The sequence below is a fragment of the Harpegnathos saltator genome, unplaced genomic scaffold (assembly GCF_003227715.2).
Source record: "Harpegnathos saltator strain DR-91 unplaced genomic scaffold, Hsal_v8.6 scaffold119, whole genome shotgun sequence".
Lineage (NCBI taxonomy): Eukaryota > Metazoa > Arthropoda > Insecta > Hymenoptera > Formicidae > Harpegnathos > Harpegnathos saltator.
Window position 1 is genome coordinate 1,547,932 of NW_020229894.1, and position 23,796 is coordinate 1,571,727.

Here is a 23,796-nt window from a genome sequence, read left to right on the forward strand (position 1 = left end):
TAGGACTTCTCGCGGGACGATCTGGACGAGACATCGCCGTCGACACGAGGAATTCAAAGGTAATGTTTTCCGTTGCCGCGGAACTACACACGCGGGCGGAACACAATGGCCGTGCAATGTCGGTAAAATGTCGCGGATGAATTGTGGGCTCTTCCTGCGAGCCACGAGTGAGCTCCGTGATTTAAGCTTCCGCCGGGACGAATACAGGGAGAAAGAAAGAGGGTGAGAGAGAGAGAGAGAGAGAGAGAGAGAGGGTGAGAGAGAGAGAGAGAGAGAGAGAGGAGAGAGAGAGAGAGAGAGAGAGAGGGAGAGCGTGGCCCGAGTCGAGCATGTTCTTCTTCTTTCGCCCCGATGCGACGGAGGTCCGCGCGCCGCTCGTATGCGAACGTCTGCGCGGTGTACTCGCGACAGCTGTCGAGATTGCTGTCTAAACGAGAACACAGCTATCAGTTATCGAGCATGATCCTCGCTCGTCGTCGGATTTTCACACCGGACGATCTTATCGAGCGAACGACTGTCTCGCTGAATCCTCTCAAATCGTGTGTGTGTGTGTGTGTGTGCCACGTACGTACAACGGCCGAAGATCCGCATCGCGTCGTTTGCAAAGGGATGACGAAGACGTGAGTCTCGCTCGTCAGGTTTTACTTCTCGAATATACATCGGCTGTGCCTCCATATTCGTGATTTGCACTGGATGGTCTCTCGAGAGACCGTTTCGTATCGGGAGATGGGAGTCTACCGATCCTCCCGATTAATACGCTCGCCTGACAAAGAAAGAGACGCTGACGAGGAGAGAGCGCAGGTCAGAGCCGCGAATTAATCCAAGCTCCGCTGCTTGCTTCGCTTTCAGATCCGCGGCGTCGAGGTGGGCATAGTAGTGTTAGTGCTGATAGTCTGGGCGGGCGCGATCGCGCTCTTCTTCAATCGCTGGGGCAAGATCCGCATGTTGCTGCCTTATCAGCCCGACTACAAGGAGCAACTCAAGGTCCCCGGCACCGGCGTGTGCGCGGCCGCGAACGCCGCGTACACGCAGCACCCGACGCAGCACGCGTGCTCTCAGGTAACGCATAGGTATACTGCACCCGCGACGCAACTTGCCGAGCCCTGCGAGCTCGAGCCACGAGACGGCCACGCGTCGCGTGCCACCGCGTGTTCCTCGGCGAAACGCGCAGCCAGGCGGCGTGCTCTCGAGATTTCTCGGGGTGAAATCGCGCTCGAAGTCGCGAAATCGTGAAAATATCGGCCCACTTGGAATCACAAGGCGCGGCCTTCGGACTCTGAATTTCGATTCTTGGATCGGCGTTTTAGCAGGTGAGAATGTGATCCTTTTTTTTTTCTTTTAATTTAATTAGACGCTGAATTTAAATACACTTTCCCGGATGTCGGAAACGAGAAAAGTTTCCTAATTTCTTTAATTTTCCTCAGCTTCCCTCATTTCTTTGCTTTACTCGTCTATTTTTACTTATACATATATACGGATATAACACTTTATTGTGTTTTGTATTTATGTTTCTGTTTTGTTCTTGCGTTTCTTTGATATTATATAACTGAAAGCTTTTTCCTGTTAGTAAATTGAATTGAATTGAAAAATATTCACTCTCAACGATACGCTCTTAATGAGTGAAAGGTTGCTCGGATTTAAATAACACGACTGTCGTTCTGCATTCCGAGTGGGATTTTATTCCGAGAAATTTACAGAGTCCGCGTGGTGCCGAAAGAGATCGGCGAGTCTTCGACGAACGAATCGTGAGAGTCACGCTCGCTGCCGGGAGAGAAATCACTTCAGAAAGTACGCCAATGTCTCGCAGATTCACAGAGAAGGTTCTTCTCTTGAACGATTTCGAATCCACTAGAAAATACGTTCCAGAGAAGCTTAAGTTCTCGTTTTCAGCCGCGCGAAGAATGACCCGAAGCCGTTTCGCGGCCAACGATCGAGACTCTCCGAATCGTCCTCGTCGAGTTCGCGTAGCTGTAGATGAAATCCAATCTTACCAATTGTCTCATGAAGCCCACAACCGGTCGCAGTAATCTCGATTAATTTCCTCAGCTTTTGCCTTTGGATCCGTTGAAACGCATCGTCGCGTCGCGAGTTTCCGATCAAGTTCGCAGCGCCGCGTGAAAAATCGGCTCATTCGGGTCGTCGCAGATCCGAGCTGACGATCCAGATCAAACGACCGAATTAGCTCATTGTGCGTTGCCCGATATGGGTTAGCGGGAAGGTCGACTGAGAAAAGAAAACCGAAAGAGATTAATCTTTCCCTCCGGCCTTCCGAAGGAGGAGTGCCTCTGACTCTTTGTGTCTGCCGGCGTTTGAATGGTCGCGCGTAAAATTGCTCGGAACGATTTTATTTCTCTTCCTTCGCAACGAAAAGATCGCCGTGGGATCGCCGTTTCGAAATCGGGTCGGTGTTTCCGCGTTGAAATATCGTGGGCTCGAATTCGCGCGAGAGACGCGCCCGGGGAGGATCGCTCGGGGTAGTATTTGCGCGAGGTGTGCTGGAAATGCAGCCGGTGTTTACGCGAAACGCACATGCGAGTGTGTAATGGCGGCGATGGCAGTGGCGGTGGTGGATCTAAGCCGAAGCGATTTGCAAACGAGATCGAATCGAGTGGAATCGGATCGACGGCGTCGAATGTCTGGCATTCGTTCCCGCGGAATTCCGAGCTGCCGCGCGATATTGCTCCTCGATTACGCAAGCTTGCGCGGTGCAATCTTCATCGCGTATGCATCGGTAGGCATAGTTTTCTTGCTTCCCGAGCGCTACTGCGGTAGACGATGGCTAGCTGGTGGTCGGCGGTGCAAAATTCGAGCAATGCCGACGCGACGACGAACGAACCAACGAGCGAACGAACGAACGAACGAACGAACGAACGAAGAGACAGAGTTAAATATAACGCACGCGACCGTAGGACGCGTAACGCGAGTATACAACGTAGCGGCGATACCCGCAGGATTATTAGCATACCTCGAATTCCTACTCGTTGACGAGGGCGTAATTCGCGTTTGTACCTGGAGAACACACTCCCGGAGCAACCACGGAGCGCGCGAGTGCTCGCTGAACGCGGTTTGGTGCGCGAGTGATCGGGCGAGCTCGTCTTCCGGATTCCGTCAAGAATTTCCACTCGAAATTGCAGTCGAGCGATGTCCGCCGACGCTCCGCGTAAACGACGCGAAATAATGACCCGCATTGAGAAAAAAGGGCTTGATCTTCCTAACCATGATGGGAATCGCATAACAATAGTCAGGAGAAGCATTTTTGTAACAGATACTGCTATTAGCGATAATTGCTACGTGTATCGCATTTTCTTTCTTAAAACAATAAGGAGACATCATCGGAGCCAGAAATTAATATAATTTTAGTAATATTCGTTTTGTATACTAAAGAGTTTCCCGTAAATAATAATAATTATTATTATTATTGTTGTATCAACTATTTTTTCTCAGTGCCGATTATCGGATACCGCACCGGATATTTCGAATCGCCGGGATTTTCGATAATTACGCAGTCTATGAACGTATCGCTGCATATACGCGAACGGCTTATGAAGAAAGATGGACTCTACTATTGTGGATGTTTTTATATGAATTTCGTTCCGCGAGGTAGATTGAAATTCTTTTCGACGAAACGACCGTGCACCGAGAGCTGCTCACTGCAAGGTCCGGCGGTAAAAAACAATTTCGCGTGTGCCGAGATTAAAACGCGAGGCTCTCGCCGATCAGGCAAATTTGTTAATTTCGGATTCGATAACTTTTGTAATATAATCACACATATAGCGCGCGCATAAATGTAACGTGCAAATTACGCAGCTGCTTCGAGTCAACGTTCGCTGTTCAATCTCCAAGTCCTTTCGGAGAGCCGCTTTCGGGAGCTGCGAATTAATATTTCCGTGGGAGTCAATTCGCGCCGAGGCAAGATGTATAAATAGATTACGAAACTCCATTTCTTAGCCGGCATTGAATAGTCCTCTCTAACGCGGGTTTAACCTGAAACGCGATTTTACCGGAATAAAGTCAATCACTTCCTATTCTTTCGTGGCAAAATCAGTGGCAAAAATCAGCGTCGAGTGAACTGAACAGAAATCGCATCGTTGACATGCGCATCGATCATCCCGTCAACAGTCAATTATGCAGCGACAATGAAAAAAAGAAAATGTGGACTTTTGAAACGTTTTAATGGTCGACACTTCCGGGGCCGACAAATCCTATGGTGATTCTTTCCTCGTAGTGCAAGTTTCTTTCTGCATTATCCGCGGCACTTTTACAAGTTCGGCTTCGGTCTGATTTAAATAAGCCCGATTCAGCGACACTCGCTGCCGCTTTCCTGCGCGTTTTGTTAGCGGGGGGAGAAACGAATCCGACGAAATGGAGTTTCAATGACGACGCCGATCTCCCGCGCGACGAAACGCCTTTTCCTCTTCAAAGTAACGACGGGAATTTCCGACGGGGATCCGCGACGCCGCCCACACAAGCTTACATCTGATGCGTCTTTTGAAACTGCGTGCCGGCGGCGCGATTTCACACAACATGGAGCAGCGAGCTGCTTCGACGGACTAAAGTTTATCGACTATTAAAGCACTTCGATGCCCGCGAACCAACTTTGCGTCGGAGCCTGGTTTGGCTCAATTTGCGCGATTACCGATCTATCTCGCTCTCGTTCTTACTCCTGCTGGCCTCGCATGCCCGGCGAACTGTTTGTTCGCCTCGCGCAACAAAAGAGCTCACCCCGGCTCGAGTTTGACGTCACGGCGGAATTTCGAACGAGACTCAAGACAGAGTAATTCATTGGAACGCTGCCGACGTCCAATTCCGCATGCCGGGTTATATACTGCAATCCGTCCGCGTAATCTGCATATCTCGACGGTGAAAAACGACAGCCTATAACGATTTCCACTCGGCTCAGCTCTCTGCGAAAGCAGGACAGGAGGGAGGCACCAGACGGGAGGAAATTCTAGACGCATCGACGCTTTACCTCCCCTCGCCGAACATTGCCGATTTAATTGCCGACGGTGAATAATCGCCGTGGGGATGAATCAAAACAGGGCGGAGGAAGAAAAAAGCGGCGATCGTGTTTCACATCGACACGTTGAAATTTTCTCAACGCTCGTCGCGTCGTTCGCGCCGAGCGCGAACAATCCCGCGGGAGCTCGGAACATCCGATTCGTGATTGCGCGACGCGCGTTTGTTTTCTTTTTTCTTCTTTTTCCTTTGTTATTCTCTTTCTTCTCTCCGCGCTTTTTCCGATATACTGCTTTATTCGGGGAAGATTCGCAGTAACGCAACAACGCGCGCACAATTCGAGCAATTTCCAGGGCTCGAAATTTCGCGTCGACGCAAAGAGCGCGTGCGTGCCGGCGATTTCCTCGTCACGTTCGTCACGTACAATTTTCCACGGGGTCGTGACGCAAAGCGAGACCCTCGGTAAATCGACAACAACACGCGCCACGGCAACGCAAACGTTGCCGTTTCCGTTTCCGGTTACCTTCAATTCGCCGTGATTTTAACCACTCAACTCGCTCGTTAGTCGCGCGAATTTGAGTCGCGCGACTCTTGCCGCGGCTCAAATTTGCCGGACTCATCGAAGCGCGTCGGCGCAATCCATCCCGCTCTTCCTCAGCCACGTGGAAAATTCGCTCGGCCGTGAGTTGAACACGTCAGTCGCCGTAACGGAATAAAAAATGGCCAACGAAAATTCGCGAGTTCTCGTCGAGGTCGCCATCGTCGTCGTCGTCGTCGTCGGCAGCGGCGGCAGCGTCATCGCCGTTGCTAATCGTTTATTGCGAAAGTTTAGGGACGGCTTCCGCGGCAGCTGTCAAGCTTCGACGGCGATAATAGATATTATCGTGTTCGAACAGCGCTGCCATTTATGCGCACACAGATTTCAGCCGCCGGCTGCAACCTCACGATTACGTGCCGACACAATCGTCCGTTATTAAGCGAGCAACGCTGCGTATCGCGGTCGCATATATAGAATAGCGCGATTCGATATCCCGCGTATTGTACGAATCGCAAAAGTTAATTAGGTAACACATTACGAACGCCGCTGCTTTCATTTCGTCGTAACGAGCGGCGTCGCGATCTCTTCGGAATCGCGATCGTCGTGAATTCCTCACTACGTCGGGAAGCCGGTCATTGCGCAACGAAGCGCTCAGGACCCTCATCGACGGTGCAGTAAAAAAGTCGCCGTACAGTCGGAAGGGATTCGCGAACGATTCATTTGTACGCGACCTTGTCCGACCATACTCGACCGTTATCACTCGAATCGCGACGCGATGTCACACGACGAGGGTTGGGCATCGTAAAGGGTTTTTACGCGACGCGCACATTGGTCGTCCCCGCGGACGATACGATCGCGAGCTTTATCGTTGTCGACAAGCGAAATGGAACATGCGGAATTTCACGTAGAAACGGGAATGGCTCTGTATATATAGGATATTTATATATATATATATATATGTATATATATATGTATATACACATACATATATATATATATAATTATCCTTGACAATGTTTCACCCTGCCCCTCTCACGTCGCATTCCCGCGGAAAACCTTCGCTCACCGGACGATCTTCATTTTTCACCGGCGCGGCGCCGGGAGGAATGAAAATTCCGCCGGCGGGGTTTCGCGCGAGAAATTCTTCATAAATCATTTATGAGCCGGTAATATCATTTATTCTGTACACATACGCGGCAGCACGTTGAACTGGCATATTAGGCTTTGCGCTGGGCGAGAGAACCTCCCGTCGCGTCGGGAATCGCAAGGCGGAAAAATGAGGAGTCGTCTCTCGAAAAATGTTATCGAAACTGGAACAGCTTCCCGGCCCGTTCGGATAACGAAAGAAACAAATCGAGCCGCTCACCCGGCCGCAAGAGGTTCCGCTCGAATCCTCCTAATCAAAAAAGTAATAACGTTAAACGAAACCGTCCCATTTCATCAGCGCAATGTCAACGTTCAAAGGTGCCGCCGCGGAGGTGTACCAGCGGACTATAGAGGGAAAAATTTATGTCGCCAATTTGGGGCTTGACTGCGAACGAGCAATTTCGTGTACGCGAGAAATTTCAACATGTTCGTAGAAACGGATTCACGGCCACGCAACAACACGCGTCTACCTCTTACGACGATGTATTGCCGAGACGGTCGATCATTCGTCGCGATACAGCCGTGCGAGACTGTCGTCGAGAGATTTTGCCAAACAGCGGGCAGAACGTGACAGAACGTCGCGTTCGTGTAATGGATTGAGAACGAAGGAAGAAGCAGGTTCAGGGACTAAATTGACGGCCGATAAATTTTTCTCCTTGTAGAGCGCGTCACGTGCCGCGCGTACTCTATAGTTCTCGATTGTACAGTTAGCAAGCTCAATCGTAGTTACAGCGTAGTAGTGGTAGAGAACCCAGTAGCGAGATCGAGCTCGTACGAGCCTTAGTGAGAAGCCTTTTTAGAGCGTATATTATTATTACATACTTCTTTTTAGCGTAGAGACCCGCACACCTCCGAACGGTCTCATTAGCCGCATTTCACGTAGCCAGTAAGATTACCAATTAGCGATAATCTCGATTAACGCAACTTTTTAATTCTATTAATCTCTTCTGTTCCTCTATTCTGTCTCCACGTCGTTTCTCCGTCGGACTGACTGCACGAAATTCGCGAATATCGGCTGGCGTCACGTGCGATTACCGGTACTCTCCCACATTCTTCGTGTCTACGCTGCGTGTGTGTGCCCTCCCCCCCCGACCACCCTCTCGTGTCACGTTCGGCGGGATCTTACACGGCCACGGCAAACCAAACCGAAAAAAAAAATATATATATATATATACACATGTATATATCGAAAAATGACAAACGTTCACCGGAAAAAAAATAAAAAAAAAAACGAATAATGCAATACGCACCAAAACGAACGAACGAATACGACTGAAGGTAATGACCACATTGTCGGATATGGTGATGCAGTGCGGGGGCGGGGGCTGCTGCGTCCTGGAGCAGTGCTTTCAGTACCCCAGAAGAGCCCGAGAGCCCCGGGACTGCGGCTGCCAATTCGCTCTACTCCACAGGGCGGACAACGCGTGACCATCGGTACTTGTCTTAGATCTCAATTTTACCTTCTTGTGGCCCTAACTCTGCTGGAGAGAAACCTCGGCTGCATCGAGGCTCTCGCCCTGTTCTTCTACTTCTACTTCTCTCTCTCTCTCTCTCTCTTTTTTCTCTTTTTTTTACCTATCTATCTATCTATCTATCTATCTATATATACATCTAACTCTATCTATCTTTCTTTCTCTATCTATCTATATATCGATTTACGTGTCTGTCTATCTACCTATTTTTCTATCTTTCTCTGTCCGTCTGTCTACTTATTTCTCTCTATTTCTCTCTCTCTCTCTCTCTCTCTCTCTCTCTCTCTCTCTCTCTCTCTCTCTCTTTCTCTCTCTCTCTCTCTGTCTGTCTGTCTGTCTCTCACTTTCACGCGTTTTCTTGTGTCTGTGTGACCTTTGCAGTACTTCCCTTTCTGTCTGTATACTTTTCTGTCTCACACCTTTGAGCCCACCCGTGTTTTATAATTTTCTTTTCGGCATCTCGAAAGGGAAACTGAAGGCCTGTTTAGACGTTCGATTACCTCGCTGTCTACATTCTAGCGATCCATTAGATCTCCATATTTGTCTATAAGAGAGTACCACACACTTATGTTTACAGAATTAATTCTAGGAAAGAGCATATTCTTCCTTCGAGTACTCTCCCTCAATCTCGTCTTAGCGTAAAGCCGTTCGCAGAAAATTCATTTAAATCGCGCTGTGTTACAATTGAGAGTTGGATAATGAAGAGTCGAAGGAACCCTTCTTCCAGTGCGATGTAAATGGCGTGAGAGGTGTGTATTATTGTAAAATACCGGGGAACGTAATTTCCATAACGTTCCTTCGCTCTTCCATTTTTACGGGAAGACGCAGGCGGTCGATCGTGGGCATTAGCAAGGCAAAAATCACGGAGGAAAACGTCACGTCAATTTTCTTTCGCCTGGGGAGGTGCAAATTAGCTCGATAAAGTTCATACCACCGGCTACGCGTGAACACACCTACCTCCCACCTTCCGTTTCTGTGATCAGTTGCAACGTGTTACGTGGGCTGAAGCCTGGAAGTTTGTAAAAAAGGTGTCGAAATACCACCTCATAAGACAGAGGTATCGACCATATTTTTTGCCGATGCTCCAGCCGAAGCTTACTAGCTTTTCTGGGTATCGTTTTATCGCGAAGCAATCTCCGAAGTCGCGAAGGTGTGAGATTCGAAAAACCTCGGGCGAACAAAATGTGAAACACACGTGGAGTAAAATGTACTCAAACCGAACGATATCTCGTACTTGAGTACGCCACTGGCGTGTTATTAAATTCGCTCCTGTAATTCCCGAGAGAGTCGATCACGAGAAATATGCGAGTGCGATCAAAAAGGGAGAAAAATAAACCCCAGCTCTGCCCAAAGAGCGCGCATAAGAAGAGGCCACGAGTGAAGTGTAATCTTGCACGTTGCAACCGAGTTTTAATGAAGCCCGGTTGAATCAAAGCCGACCGTTCACTTTGACATACTTTGCCAACTGCGAGCGATCTCTCGAAAGTTTCTTCCGGGGTGGCAAGCCCCAATTCGCGCGACGGTCCGAGGCCTCGGTCGACTCGTGTCACCCTCAAAAAGCCGCTGTTGACTTTGGACACATCATCGCCCTAACGAGAGAGAGGCAGAGAGAGAGAGAGAGAGAGAAAGAGAGAAGAGAGAGAGAGAGAGAGAGCGCTTTGTGCGGCCGCTTTGCATCGCATGTACACCTCGCGAAAGCATACAAAGAATGAAGCAGCCTTCAGAGTTGGCAAGCTTTCGCTCCGGAGAATTTCTCTAGCAAGCAGAGAGAGAGAGAGAGAAAAGAGAAAGAAAATATGTTGTTACTTGGCGAATTATCATCGCCGATATGTCGAGGATAGTCTCATCGATCGTCGGTTTACTCTCCCACCCCTCACCCCAACACTGCACGTTTAATATATTATTATTAATATTCTGTATGCAGAATGTCCTCCGTACATATTTCGAACACGTGTACATAGCCGTCGCGTAACGGATAGTTCGATTTGCAATATTTACTCGTCTTGTCTGTTTTATATCCTTGGAATGCATGCGCTCGACATTATCGATCTGGATCGAGAGAAGGAGTACTCTTGCGTGTCAGTGTACGCGCGAGTGTGTTTGTGTGTGTATATGCGAATCTCTCTTGAAGTCTGGATAATTTAACAGATAGTCACAGTATGGGTATCGATTCAAGCGATATTCTTTCTTCCTGAATAAATAAAAATTGACAAATGAACCTCCAGTAGCAAATGGGAGGCACTCTGTGCGTCATTCGCGCAGTGCCTCGTTCTGAACTTTTAGCGAATACGTTGATGTGCCTTCCTAAGTTTCATTTCATTCGTTCGAGAACGTCTCAAACTTAGACTCAGGTAGACGTGTTAGCATTCGCTATACATCCGGAATCCCCAAAGCGAGCCTTTTAGGTCACCGAGAGTTTCCGCGAAAGTCGCGAGAGAGCAAGTGATATTCCATCTTTGACGAGTCTGGCGGATTTGAAATTCGTGGCCATATTTCGCCGTCGTTAAATGCAATCCGTCCGGAAGTCGCAGTCAACTTCACGGGCTAATAGCGCGCTGACCCAAATCCGATCGGGACCAGCTAGACGACGCACGGGAGCTTCCAACGGGACGCGGACGCGCCAAATTCGATCGGAATCTCCAACTCTTGCCAGTATCCGCCTAATTATATTGCATGACGTAAACTGTCCGGCGGCTGATCGAATAAACGTTACAAAAAGCCGATCGATCCTTGCTGCTGACCTATTTTGCCGGGTACCGAGCAGCACGAGGGGACTCCCTTCGCGCGCAATTTACGATTCTCTCTTGTCTCTCCCTATCCATCTGCTTCCCCCCCCTCTCTCTCTCTCTCTCTCTCTCTCTCTCTTTGCTTGCGTCGTTAAGGTTCGAATAATTAATCGCTTGGCACGAGCCCGCTATTTATTTCCATAAAACGGAATTTCGCGATGGGGCCGCTGCGAGTAAACTAATTGAGATAAACTAATTGAGATAAAAACCAGAGGCTCACGAGCACGCGCGGAATCACATCGATCACGGGAGAAAGCGTCTACCCGGTATACAGGGGTCTCTCTCGCCCGTTTCTTCTCCTCCCGACCCGCCGAATCGCCGAAAACTCGAGTCTCGAATTTCAGACTTCAGCGCGCGAGCGACGGTACGGTATTACGATCAAATAACACGCGCGGCGGTATCGTCGAGTTAACACGCTGTTCGATTTTATTAATATAACGGACGTGTAAAAATTCACGTGTATTTGTATTTATCTCCGTGTAGCGCGCTTCCGCGGAGCCCTTTCAACGCGACCCAGTTTCACTTGCGCTACAATAGCTCGTGCGTCTGTGTGTACACGCTATATCTCGAAATATGTAGAAATAAATGAGAACATTCCGGGAAAGGTAGAGAGGAAGGAAGGAAGGAAGAAAGGAAGAGAGAGAGAGAGAGAGAGAGAGAGAGAGAGCTGCGGCTCGCTGCGAGCAGAAAAAGACGCGAGAATGGGAAAAATAATTGTAGCGAAAAAAGACTTTAATATCGCTTTAATATACCCGATGAGAGTCGGTATAATCTCGCGTAACGACGCGCGCAATTCGCTCCTCGCGCGCCCGGAAATTCAAAGACATCGATTTCTCGTCGAGATGTTTATTTCGCGCCGTTTCGTTCCGATTTATTTCCTTCTTTTTTTCGTTCTTTCACGTCGAGATCTTTATGTCGCGCTTAGGGGAGAACGAATCATGGAGGGAGTTGACACGCGTGAGAATCGCATGGACGCGCTTAATATGCCGAGAAATTAACGTGACAGTTGGCAAAGATACACGCGTTCTCGCAGTTAATCGTCCGATGAGGCAGGAAGTGACTTGTCGCTCGCTTAGCTCGCGCGAGGAGAGCACCCGACGCATAAATGAGTCGTAAATTTCCGTGCCCTGCTGGGCACGGCCGTTTACGTCGTAAGGGAAAATCCCGCTCCCATTTCCCGGCTAACGCGGCACAGCTTTGTGCGCGCGGGTGCTTTGGGCGATTTTACGACCGCACATCCCGTCGCGTTAGAATGGAAATTCTTTCCGGTGCGAGCGCGTCCCGCGGGTGCGCAAAATCGCGTTTCACCGGCTCGATCCTACTGTAGCTTCGAGCCCTTCTGAAACCTTAACGCGCTTCGGCCGCGCAGTTAGATAGATTCGTCGAGAATATTCCCGCCAACGGCGGTTGAGAAAGTGCGGGCGCACACAGAAGGATACGCGATACGTCGACGACGAAGAGAGGTATTCGACCTTCGTTTCAATCCCGACGACGAGCCTGATGCTCCAGGGATGCTCCACGGGATAACGTAGTCGAGAGCATTGTATGCACACGAAATGAACGATCTTACTCTCAAAATTTCCCGGAGCAAAGTCTCGCTGAAACCGAGCGGAAAATTGATTCCGAGCTGCAGCTCGACAACACCGCCGCTCGAAATCGCAGGAGCGATCGTTCCGCTCAGGCCCGGAATGGATTCTTCATCCGAGTGAACACGGCGAATATTTCAGTCGAGCGGAGCGGCGAATTTGTTCCTATATGAGACAGTGGAGATACAACAGATTCGCTGTTGAACTTCGAGTGGAAAGACTCACTCGACACATTCGGAACGAGGAATTCGCACTCTGCAAGAGTGAAAAGTCACTCGACCTCGAGTGACTCGGCTGACACTCTGCTTTTCCAAGTGAAATTTTAGTCGAAGAAACTTAGAATGTACGACACACACACACACACACACATACATACACTCAAGACAAAGACATAGATCAGCCTCTCGAACGAGCGCACCGATTCTCCCGTCGCGACGCCCCCCGACGTTGTAGATTTATGTCCATTTAATTTCTTCCTAAATCAATTCCTCCTTCGTCCAACAACGACACCTCTAGCTGCTTGTTTGTTTGACAATAGATCACCATCTCTTTTCTCTCTCTCTCTCTCTCTCTCTCTCTCTCTCTCTCTTCTGTCTTCTCTCTCTCTCTCTCTTCTCTTCTCTCTCTCTCTCTCTCTCTCTCTCTCTCTCTCTCTCTCTCTCTCTCTCTCTCGATTGCTTGAAGTCGCTTAATTCCGCCCTACCTACACTAGTCACCTCTTTGAGCATACAGCACCGATATGATTATGAACACGATATTAATAAGCACGACACCGTGGATACGTTATTTGCGCACAGAAGTTCACGACACAGCCGCTTGTACGAGTCGCGTGCCGACGATCGCGAGAAGCGAGAGAAAAGCCGCCCACGCTATTGGTGCACCGATTGGTATATTACGACGTACTGTTTGACTTCCATTGTTTTACATCTCGTTCTCTCACTCCCGCCGGGTGTTCCCCTGTTCCTCGCTCAGTCTCGACATTGTTTTTCGTGTTTCCGTGTGTGTTATCGTGACGTTATCGTACCTCGTTTGTACCCTCATCATGTCGTCCTCGTCATCGTCTTCGTCTTCGTCATCGCCGTAATCGTCGCCGTCGCCGTCGCCGTCGCCGTCGCCGAGAGAAAGATGAATTTCCGCACCGTCCCGTCGCTTTCGCAATACGCTTCCTGCAAGAGATCAGCGGGTTGAATCGTTGAATGTAGCACGGCTCGGCCGCGACAGTGTCGAGTTGATAGAGCTATTTTTGTAGACCGCAGAACGAACTAGATCCCCGAGGCGGGATGTCGTTAGATTAGCGCCCAAACATTGCACCCCTCGCACAATGGCGGACGCCGCCGAAGAGTCGCCGGCGTTCGAGCGTGTTGACATGACGATGCTTCGCACAATACACACTTCGACGCTTCCCCCATCAGCCCATCCCCCGATTATCGCGCCACGAGGATGCTTGGTTAGTCCATCATTGCCCCGAAGAATCGTTTCGATAAATCGTTCGAACGGAGCATGGCGCGTCGTATCGCGCGCGCGGAGCCAACAGAAAGAAGAAATTTCGCGTCGGTGATGTACGTTGTGGAAGATATTCGCCGCCATCAGGGGTAGGAAAAGCGCTGCCTCCCTCGCGATTCGCGATTCATCGAAACGCGAACGGTCGGCGAGAATCCGGACGAAAATGCGAGATGAGAAGGGGAAAAGATTCGGATTTCAACTTTGTACTTCGCGTTTGATCGGCCCAAGAGTCACGCTTCACGCCGTTACGTCGTTTAATCACGCTCTTTTTACATTACTTAACGAACCCTCGACGACCGTTGAGCTTAGAATTCGCCGAATGTATCCCCCGTGAAGATCGCAATCCACGGCCGAACGTAACTTTCGGATCCTCTTTGGACTCGATTAGCAATTATTGTCCCGAATGTGCGACGAGCTTCGACTTCGTGTAAGTATTGTTTTCGTCGTGGCCCGTGAGAGAAACGATCTTCGAGTATGTCCACACGTGAGATCCACCGAAAGAACACGCCCGCACAGCGCCGAGCAATCAACGGCGAGAGATTCGCGTTGCCTGTGTTTGCCGAGTGTGTAGCGAGAATCTGAATTTACAAAGCGCGAAGTTTTGTTCACGCTGTGTGTGTGTGTGTGTGATACATTCGAGCACCTCTACCCTGAAATTGTGTAATGTTTCTGGACAACCCTTCTCCTCCAGTTGCCATAGAGATAGACGTGTACGCATAACACAACACGTAGATATTGCAAGCTCGTGAGCGAGGAGTTCTCTTGCCTTGTAATCGTTCGGGAGAAGTGGAACTTAGAAACTAAAAAAGAGAAGAGAAAAGATAAAGGGAGAGGAAAAGAAAAAAAAGAAAAGAGAAAAAAAGGAAAGAAGGGGCAGTGAGATGAAGGTGCTACATCAGAGAGAATTTCCTCCGTCGTTGTCGCGAGTATACAACCCGCGGCTCTCTCTCTATTCTTCACGACAGAAAAACGCGACATTTTCATATCGTAATCGTCATCACGGCGTTGTGCTGAATGTCTCGCGAATGACCGCGCTTCCTCTGCACCGGAGATCCCACAAGGTCGGCTTCGCAACATTCAGATTCACCGTTGCGGGAAAGAAAATAAGATTCATTTGCGACTCGAGCTCCAAGTCGTCTCGCCGACTCGGAGAACGCGACTTGGACTTCGACGGTTGTCTGACTCGCTGTTTCACGTTCATCCCGGCGTGGATGTTTCCGCGCCTCTCGGGACGCGTAACAGCAAGTCTGAGCTCTCATCGAGCCGGATCCTCGGTACGAGAGAGAAATCACGAGTAATGGCGCGTAATAGCCTTCCGTTCGATCTTCGTCGACGGCCCCCGACGCGTCCCGTCGTCGTCGGGCGGATTTACAAGCGTGGGGAACCGCGAGTGCTCCGCAGACCTCCGGTGCAGAATCAGTGGTTCACTCTTGTCTGCAACTCTCTTGTTCCACGACACGGCACCCTCATTCGCTCGCCCCGCTCGTTCCGCTCGGCCTCTCAACTTTTCTTATCACGTAGAGATCCCACGTGCATTTTAAAACGACACGCTTTCGAGAGGCCGCGCTCGACCGCAATTATATCACCGGCCGATTTCGATCGCGCCTAACCCTCCCCCCCTTTACCCCCAGCCCTACAGCCCCCCGAACCCGAGCATCGCTCCCCGTGCCGATAACGTGATCAGAAATGACTGAACTTTCCAGCATCTGCACTGGTCGAGCCATCACGTGGACTCCATAGACAGCGGCGGAGCTTTAGGCTGGCCGAGAACTTCGAGGCCACGCGTGAACAGCGCCATCGACGTGGCCGGCTTCCTGTCCCAGGTGAGTAATCGAGCCGGGAAAAATCCACGCTACGCGGAAAGATCGATGGATTACGCGAGGTGGACAGCCGCGTCCTCGAACCCACCGATCGATCCGGCGGTGCGATTTCGCCGCGCGACCTTCCCCGGAATGGACGAAGCCCATCGTCGCCGCCGCCGTCGCCGCCGCCGCCGCCGTCGATGTCGACGTTGTCGTGTTGCCGGTGGGCTGGTAACCATGCCGGGCAAGCATTTGCCGATTATAGCAATCGAGATGATTGAAATCGAAAATCAGTAAAGTCGGCGAGCGAGTTCCAAGGGTAGCTTTAACCACACGGTAGATAGGTGGCTTAGAGTCTCTTTACAATGAAACGAACAACGTCGCTCGGTTGCAACGACATTGCTCGGTCTCGTCGAAGTCGATATGTTCTACCGCCGGGATACCCGGGAAGATTGGAAAGCGAAAGAATACGAGGAGGGAAGGACGAGATTTTACGTCAACTCGAAGTTTCCACGTCTTGGAACTCTCTTATTCTCTCTATTTCTAAGTGCTCATCTGTAACATTAATATTAAATATTTCCTTAATATATATATATATATATATATCTTTGTCTTAAATTTATAATATATGAAGACGAAATGGTAGATTCAAACGTATCGAGAGAATCGCGAAAAATATCCTCTCTCTCTCTCTCTCTCTCTCTCTCTCTCTAAATTTCTTGGATCGAAATCTCACTCGAAGCGGACGAAAAATCGCTCGAGATAACAACGGAAATATCGCCAATTGGAATTAATGTTTAACGCATAGTTGGAATGAATTTTTAATTCGCACGAACGGATATTTTAATTGAACAGAATGGATGTTTCCCGTGATGATGGAGGTCATAAAATTTATTTATCGCCCAATTTCAAATGAAAATATTCATCTGACGATTCACAGAGAGCAGAATTCTTTCTATACGAGTAAATCGTCGCTTGTTTTGCAAGTGACTTGGTCGTCACTCTGTGTTTCACGCGAACGGAATTCCGCTGGAAGAAATTTGGAGAGTGAGACAGATCATTGGGCGACGGAGACGGAACGAAGTCGCGCGATAGACAAGCAAAATCACATTTTGCAATCTCGTGGGCGTGCAGCGAAACGCAAGAGAATACGCGACACATGTATCAATTTATTATCATAAGGAGAATTATTTACACGATTGTGTCCCTGAGCGTGCGATATATAATTCATTGTTCTACCACAACGACGGCTCTCTCTCTCTCTCTCTCTCTCTCTCTCTCTCTCTCTCTTTCTCTCTCTCTCTCTCTCTCTTTCTCCCTCTCCTCAAGTCACCGTGAACGATGATCGCGGTCGAAAAACGCAAAGTTTCCCCTTCGAACGAACGAACGGATCCACATAGCGCGCGCTCATAATTGCGTTGCCGCATGTGCCACGATTGTTACACGATTGTTACAGTTTCAGATTGCGTGTTTCGGCGTATATTATTAACGTAACGCAACAAAGTCGAAAGGAATAATCATGTCCCTCAGTGCGACAGTTATTTCAATAAATAATGAACATGAAAGAGTTCGTGCGAAAGAGATACCTCTCAAACGTCAAAGTTCAAGGTAGTCTGAGACGAAGTGTAGTGCATCGGATGATCGATATGTTCGTTGGATTACTTGTAAGGAAATGGACAAATTTACTTTCGCCGCATGTGAGCGATGTGTGTATTACGTATTCCTGAATCGCGTACTTCGTCAAACTTCGGCACTAACTAAATGCCTATTTATTTTTCTATATATCTGTCCTTCACTCCGTCGTGTATATACGTATGTTTCTCTTTGTTTCTCTCTCTCTCTCTCTGTCTTTTTCTCTCTCTTTCCCTTTAATTTCCTTATAATTCGTATCATACCAGGATACACACCGCTGTACCGCAATGGGCACAACGAAACCAACGACAATCGGCTCGCAATTGGCACAATACTAGCACGGTAATGCCGTTAATAATATAAGAACCTCTGCTTGGTGTTTCTACAACGTTGATATTGCACACGCGATTTCCTGCATACCGCTGCGCGCGTACCGTTTGTTCGTACGACGTGCTATATGTGTGGAATTGACGGACAAGATTATCGAGCCAATTCATCTCGCGCGTGATTTCACAAATGATTCGCGAAATAGAGATGTACGGAAAAAAGAAGAAATTAATATTATAGCACTTTTCTCCCTCTCTCTCTCTCTCTCTCTCTCTCTCTCTCTCTCTCTCACACACACATACACACAATTACGCAATACGTTATTCCTCTCGCGTCACAAATCCACTAACTGTCGTAGTAATTGGCGTGAATCTCCCTGCTCGTTCCAGGCGCAAAATCGGCCATCCCATGTAGACGCAATCCACACGAATATTAGACACACACACACACACACAGTTAGACACATCGTTGGCCGATGTTGCAGTACATCGGGCTCAAAGTTAGATGTGATTCGAACACGAAGTAGGACGCGACTCGCAGGCACAGCGCGCACATTATGGTTACCGCGGCGAAAGCACAGTGTGCTGAAAGAGACGTTACCACCCTGGCCGTTTTCTCGTCATTCCACTCACGTCCACACTCCGTCCACGCTAACTGTTCTCTGGAACGCCTTCTCGTGTTACACGCTCAATGGTGCACTATGTGGAAACGTGTCCGTGAATAGTCCAGTCTCTTTAATGTCGAAGGCTCCATACAGTAGCGGAAGCCTCCTCCTCCTCCCCCGATCGCGTGTCCTCGCGCTCGTCCCTCAGCGCACACTCTGTATCTTGTCGGTTGCAGGAATTCCTCCGCCGCCACGGGTCCACGTCGAAATTGTGCCGTAAGGTTCGCAGTGCAGATAACTTACCTCTCGCGTCAACGAATCGCCAACAGGATCCGCGAAGAAACTCCAAGGACGAAGGTATCGAAGGCGACCGCGAGTCCTTCCTCAAGCCGAGTCAGGACGACAGGTCCGACGATCAGGACTCGAGAAGGCAGAGCAGCCTCGACAGCGCGCCGAAGGACAATACGGAGACGTCGCTGTTGGAGCCCAGTCATCAGCAGCCTTCCTCGAGGTGAGTCGAATGCACGATGTTTCTAATAATTGCCGGCTAATAATCTTTTTCCTCGACGCTTCGATCGCCACGTTGACGCGTTCATTGTACACGAAGAGTGTATTACGGCTTCTTTTCGTATAAAATCAATTCAGTTCAGTCAGCGGTATAAGAAAAGTGGAGAATTAAGGGGACTGGAGAGTCAGGTTGCTGAAAAATCGTGCTTGTTTTTGATAATATTTTGTGACCAACTGAATAAATGTGCAAGAATGAAAATTTTAGGTATATTTATACAACATATGAAGAGTAGAAAAATTTTGTTTATTAACAAACATAAATATACGATATATATATAGCTGAAATATATTCTCCTTTTTCGAGTTGTCGTTTTTGCAGTAATATCTCGGCTCTCGATGATCCATTCAGAGTGAATTTTAGCTAGAAATCTTGAGAAGGCTTATCATTATCCGGTGAACCACTATGAAAAAAAATCGAACAAAATTAACAAAATGGCAGCTATTATTAGGAAAAAATCCAAATTTTTCAGTTCTTTTACAATAAAAAAATTAATATCTCGAAATGAAATATTTTGACGCAATTGTCCATGATTCGTCTGAGAGCCAGATGAACAAATATTATTGCTTTAAAATTGCAAATCGACACGAAGCTCAGTTTCGGAGAAATCATTGCAAAAAGTTGAACAATAAAATTTCGAGGAAAACGCGTTTAAAATTTTAATGAATGTATATTTATATGAGTATTTGTTAATAAACAAAATTCTACTTTTCATATGTTATATAAATATATGAAAAATTTTCATTCTTGCACATTTATTCGTCACAAAATATTATCAAAAACAAGCACGATTTTTCAGTAATCTGACCCTCCAGTCCCCTTGAGCGAAGTAAAGTTCACCTTGCTGAGGAACATGGTAAATTTTGTAACAGTACACATCAATTCCCACGATACAATTCCCACGATATGTAGCACATATAGAACGGAAGGATAATAAATTAAAGCGGAATAATGTTCCTCGTTTTATAGAATCTTACCACAATTTTTACTATAAAACTCTCTCCGTGTACATTAAGGAGCACAATAGCACAGTATGATCGAGTTATTAATATTTTATAATTTTCAATCTATAATCAGTCAGTTATTAAGTATTTTATACATATTCGTTTCTGGATATTAACGTAATAAGGACAGGCATTTTCGAGAGAGCTGATTTTCTATGAAAGTTACAAAGAAAGGAATACGTAAACGCCCGCGAGGGACGAGTAATATCGATACACGTGAGGGCGAGCGGAATTAATCGCTCGCAACGATACAATTACCATCCATCATAGTTGCTGTTACGCGAAATTTACCGCGACTAACGACGTTGACCTGACTCGCTTGCTGACGCTGAATATATCCAATTAATTCGGCCAAAACTTAGCATGCGGACTCTATATATCAAGTTCGCTCGAGGGGGATACAAGCTGTATCGGAATGCCGCGGATCGGAGTGAACTTCGATCACCCGTTAAATTTTCTAAAATTAACTCTTCTTCGCTCAAATATCCAACAATATTCTCGAGATCACTCAGATGTGAGAATAAAATTTCATTGCTCGAAAAGGTTCGTAAAAGACCAAAAGGTCTTAAAAGTTTAAAGGTTGAAAATGTTTAAAGGACGAACGAGTTGACTAGTCGACTTTACTTCTGTATTATATTTCAAGGCGTGTTGTTACAAAATTTCTGCAAATTTTGCGAATTCGAAAAATTCGCGAAAATTCTCGCCTCGACGCACTGCTCGGCTGTCTAAGAACATTTGCATTTGCCAGTTGCAGCGTGGAGACAATACCCTTGTAATTCAACGGCTCTCGGACGGATTCGCACGCTTCCTTGTCCCGTTCGGCCGATAGTAATCTATTAAGTGGTATCGCAAAAGATCACGCTCTCAAGATATGCGAACGAGATATACACATGAGATATGAGAGGGAACGTTAACGTTAACCTCGCCTATCGAGGATTCGCGTGCCTTAGATGGCTTTACACATTCACGTAGAACGTAAATTGTTCCGGCTGCATTGTGCCGCTAGTTGAACCATGTTGCATCTCCGACACCGCGTGACCCCGTCTCTCCTCCTTGCGATTAATGATTACTTGAAGGCCTGAAGACGTTTTTGCTTGGAGAATCGCTAAAACACGATTCATGTGCATTTGCATAATAGAAGTCACCGAACGGCGCTCTCCGCCGTCACACGGTGCATGTGCAAGCAATTTCTTCTACCCGACCACTCGCGTATATCCACTTAGTATATTTTAATGATTGCATTAAGAGCATGCGCGTTTTATGATACTTTTACGGCTATTTTACTCTATTCGATTAAACCTGCATGAACGAAAATATCACCGTGTCGCTGTGGTGAGTTTTGAAATTGCGAGGCGAATCGCATGAAAACGCGATAGAGAATCCCTTTTTGTAATGCAAATATTATTCAAATAAACTCCGAATGCGTCGGTATTTTTTAATTGCGCTTTACAAATAGAACTTCTCTTATTTCCGGGAAGAGATGCCCATTTTACAATACATCAAAAATTACGGAACGTGATATTTTTTGCTCATTATACAGTTAGCAAATCTAAGTTTAATAGCGGGAAGAAAAATCGGCTCTAAAGCCGTCGAAGAACCTATCGTTAAATTAAATTTAAATTCGCGTGTTGCGCGAGACACAGCATGCATTTCATGCAGATTTATTTATACGCTACGAGTATGATCGAGGGAAAAGTTTTGATGGATTTTTCGTGATAGAAAAGTAGATTGAGTAATTTCACTAAAATTTGTCGTTCTCTCTATTTTATTTTACAGTATTAATAATCAATGATAGCATATCAGAATCTTCTTAGAAAATCGTTGTCTCTCTTTCGAATGTTAATACATTAATATATATGATATTAATATATGGAATAGACTTTCTTTTTAATATTTTATAATATATATTTCTTTTAATAAAATTTTTATTTTTAATAAAATTTAAAGATAAAATTTTTATTTAAAAATTTTAAATTTTTTAATAAAATTAAAAAAATTATTTCTTAATATTTTATAATATTTTTTTTTAATAGACTAAACAATTTGATTAAAAACAATTTGTTTATCCCAACAAATAATCATCATTGTTTTCTACCATCTTTGGTATATTATATATCTGCATATTTGGAAGTGCTGTCATAAAATTGGGTCAAAAGTCACGTTCTTGAGAAATCTATCCAAACTTTTACATGTTTTGACAGCGAGAACGGAACAACGCGAGTTTTTAAATGTGCGCGTTTTATGCTTTTCATGCGAATTTTCTACAACAATTAATAGTTTAGCTCCTATAAATTGAGTCGCGCATATCTGCATTCCGATATTTGCCTCAGCGACGTTACCGGTTTCATTAAGCCCCATTTATTATTTCACTACCGGGAAATACAATGCGCTTTCGTGCGTAACGTAAATAAAATTTAACATACACGCTTGTCGATCATATCGACTCGAATTAAATTCAGCACTCCACGCATATATAAATATGATCTCAAATCAAATACAAAGAATTCCGTCGTCGTTCGTACGCTGTGTAATTTTACGAGATTTTTTCTCCGCGACCAATTGTTCAGTTGAGAAATATCGGTATTGATAAAAGTATCGGTAAGTATCTACATATGACAATACCAATGTAATTAAAAAAACAAGCATCAATTTTCCAGAAAAACCGATGCGCCATCACTATGAATACAGCAGTAAAATACAATGGAATAGTTGAATAATAAATCGAGACCGTCCATTATTGGAAATTATCCGCAATACCGATATCAACAAACAGGCCATTATCAAAAACTGAAATATGCAACGAAAGAACGGGAAAGGTTTTAATCAAATTAATATCGATAGAAAATTCTCTCAAAGGAGTATAGTTTTCATATAATAAAATAAAATTCACTCTCACGCTATTCATTATTCATACGCTGTTTCAAATAACAATCGCTCGTATCACTTAGTAGACATATTCGAAGTATCGCGAATATTTAGATTTATATTTTATTCGTTTCGAAACTCACATTATGATTTTAATTTTCAATGAACGTACATTTATTTTTTACTCTTAAATTTTCTTCAAGCTCTGTGACTATTCAACCGTTTACTTTGCAAGATTTCTCAATTACTTCAAATTATGAGATGTACAGGTGTTTATGAACGATTTATGTCTCGCAAATCGACATTTCCAATGATAAAAATTCGCGGTAATTAAAATTCGCTCGATATCGTCGTTGTCACGACGTTACCCGGTGTGTCGATGATATCGAGACGAGTATCGATATCAGCGTCTCTACTTTAGCTGGTCTTACGGTCGGGCGACCGCATGTTGCGGATGTCAGTCGGGGGGCTCCCCCCAGCCATCCGTGTGCGTCGTTAGAAATGCAGATCGCTGACTCGTGGTGCGACTTATATAGGGTAAACGCATCGACCGTCCCGACTCGGCCAGGTGCGCTTTTGCCATCCCCTCGCCCCCTCGGGCGGGGGCGGTAATGACAGTCGGGGGAATTTAAATGCAGCGCTACATTGTTGCCGGAACACGACGACTTCGATCCGCACGGCGATGTAGGGTCGCTCGAGAGGGACCGGCTATCGATCACAATTTCAGTAGGTAGCGATACCGTCAGCCTCAGCCGGCGTCTCGCATGTAAATGACTTCACCACTTCGCGAGCTCTCGCAATTGCTCGATTTTCCGGCCACCGTCGGCGCGCTCGGCCGCCGCGATTCTCGCTTCGTCGCGTCGCGATGGTCTCGCAAGCTCGACGACGACGACGACAACAACGATGACGACGAGGAGCCTCGCGTGGGTGGAGAAAATGCACGAAAGACGTGCGATTAACGCTTCGTCTACTATGGAAGCTAATAAAATCATCCCCGAATAGAACGACCG

General features: G+C 46.9%; 1 protein-coding gene across 9 annotated transcripts in view; it reads left to right on the plus strand.

Moving 5' to 3' along the window:
• Positions 1–23,796, plus strand: part of LOC105181186 (uncharacterized) — an 85,776-nt gene that overhangs the window by 49,729 nt on the left and 12,251 nt on the right. For 8 of the 9 annotated variants that reach the window (XM_011137796.3, XM_019840502.2, XM_019840501.2 and 5 more), the window contains 3 exons: positions 850–1,059; positions 15,691–15,810; positions 18,589–18,863. In XM_011137796.3, coding sequence (XP_011136098.2) covers positions 850–1,059; positions 15,691–15,810; positions 18,589–18,863 — 605 coding nt within the window. Of the gene's footprint in view, positions 1–849; positions 1,060–15,690; positions 15,811–18,588; positions 18,864–20,669; positions 21,672–23,796 lie in introns of those variants that run through there. The other variant, XM_025304503.1, reaches the window with a different exon arrangement.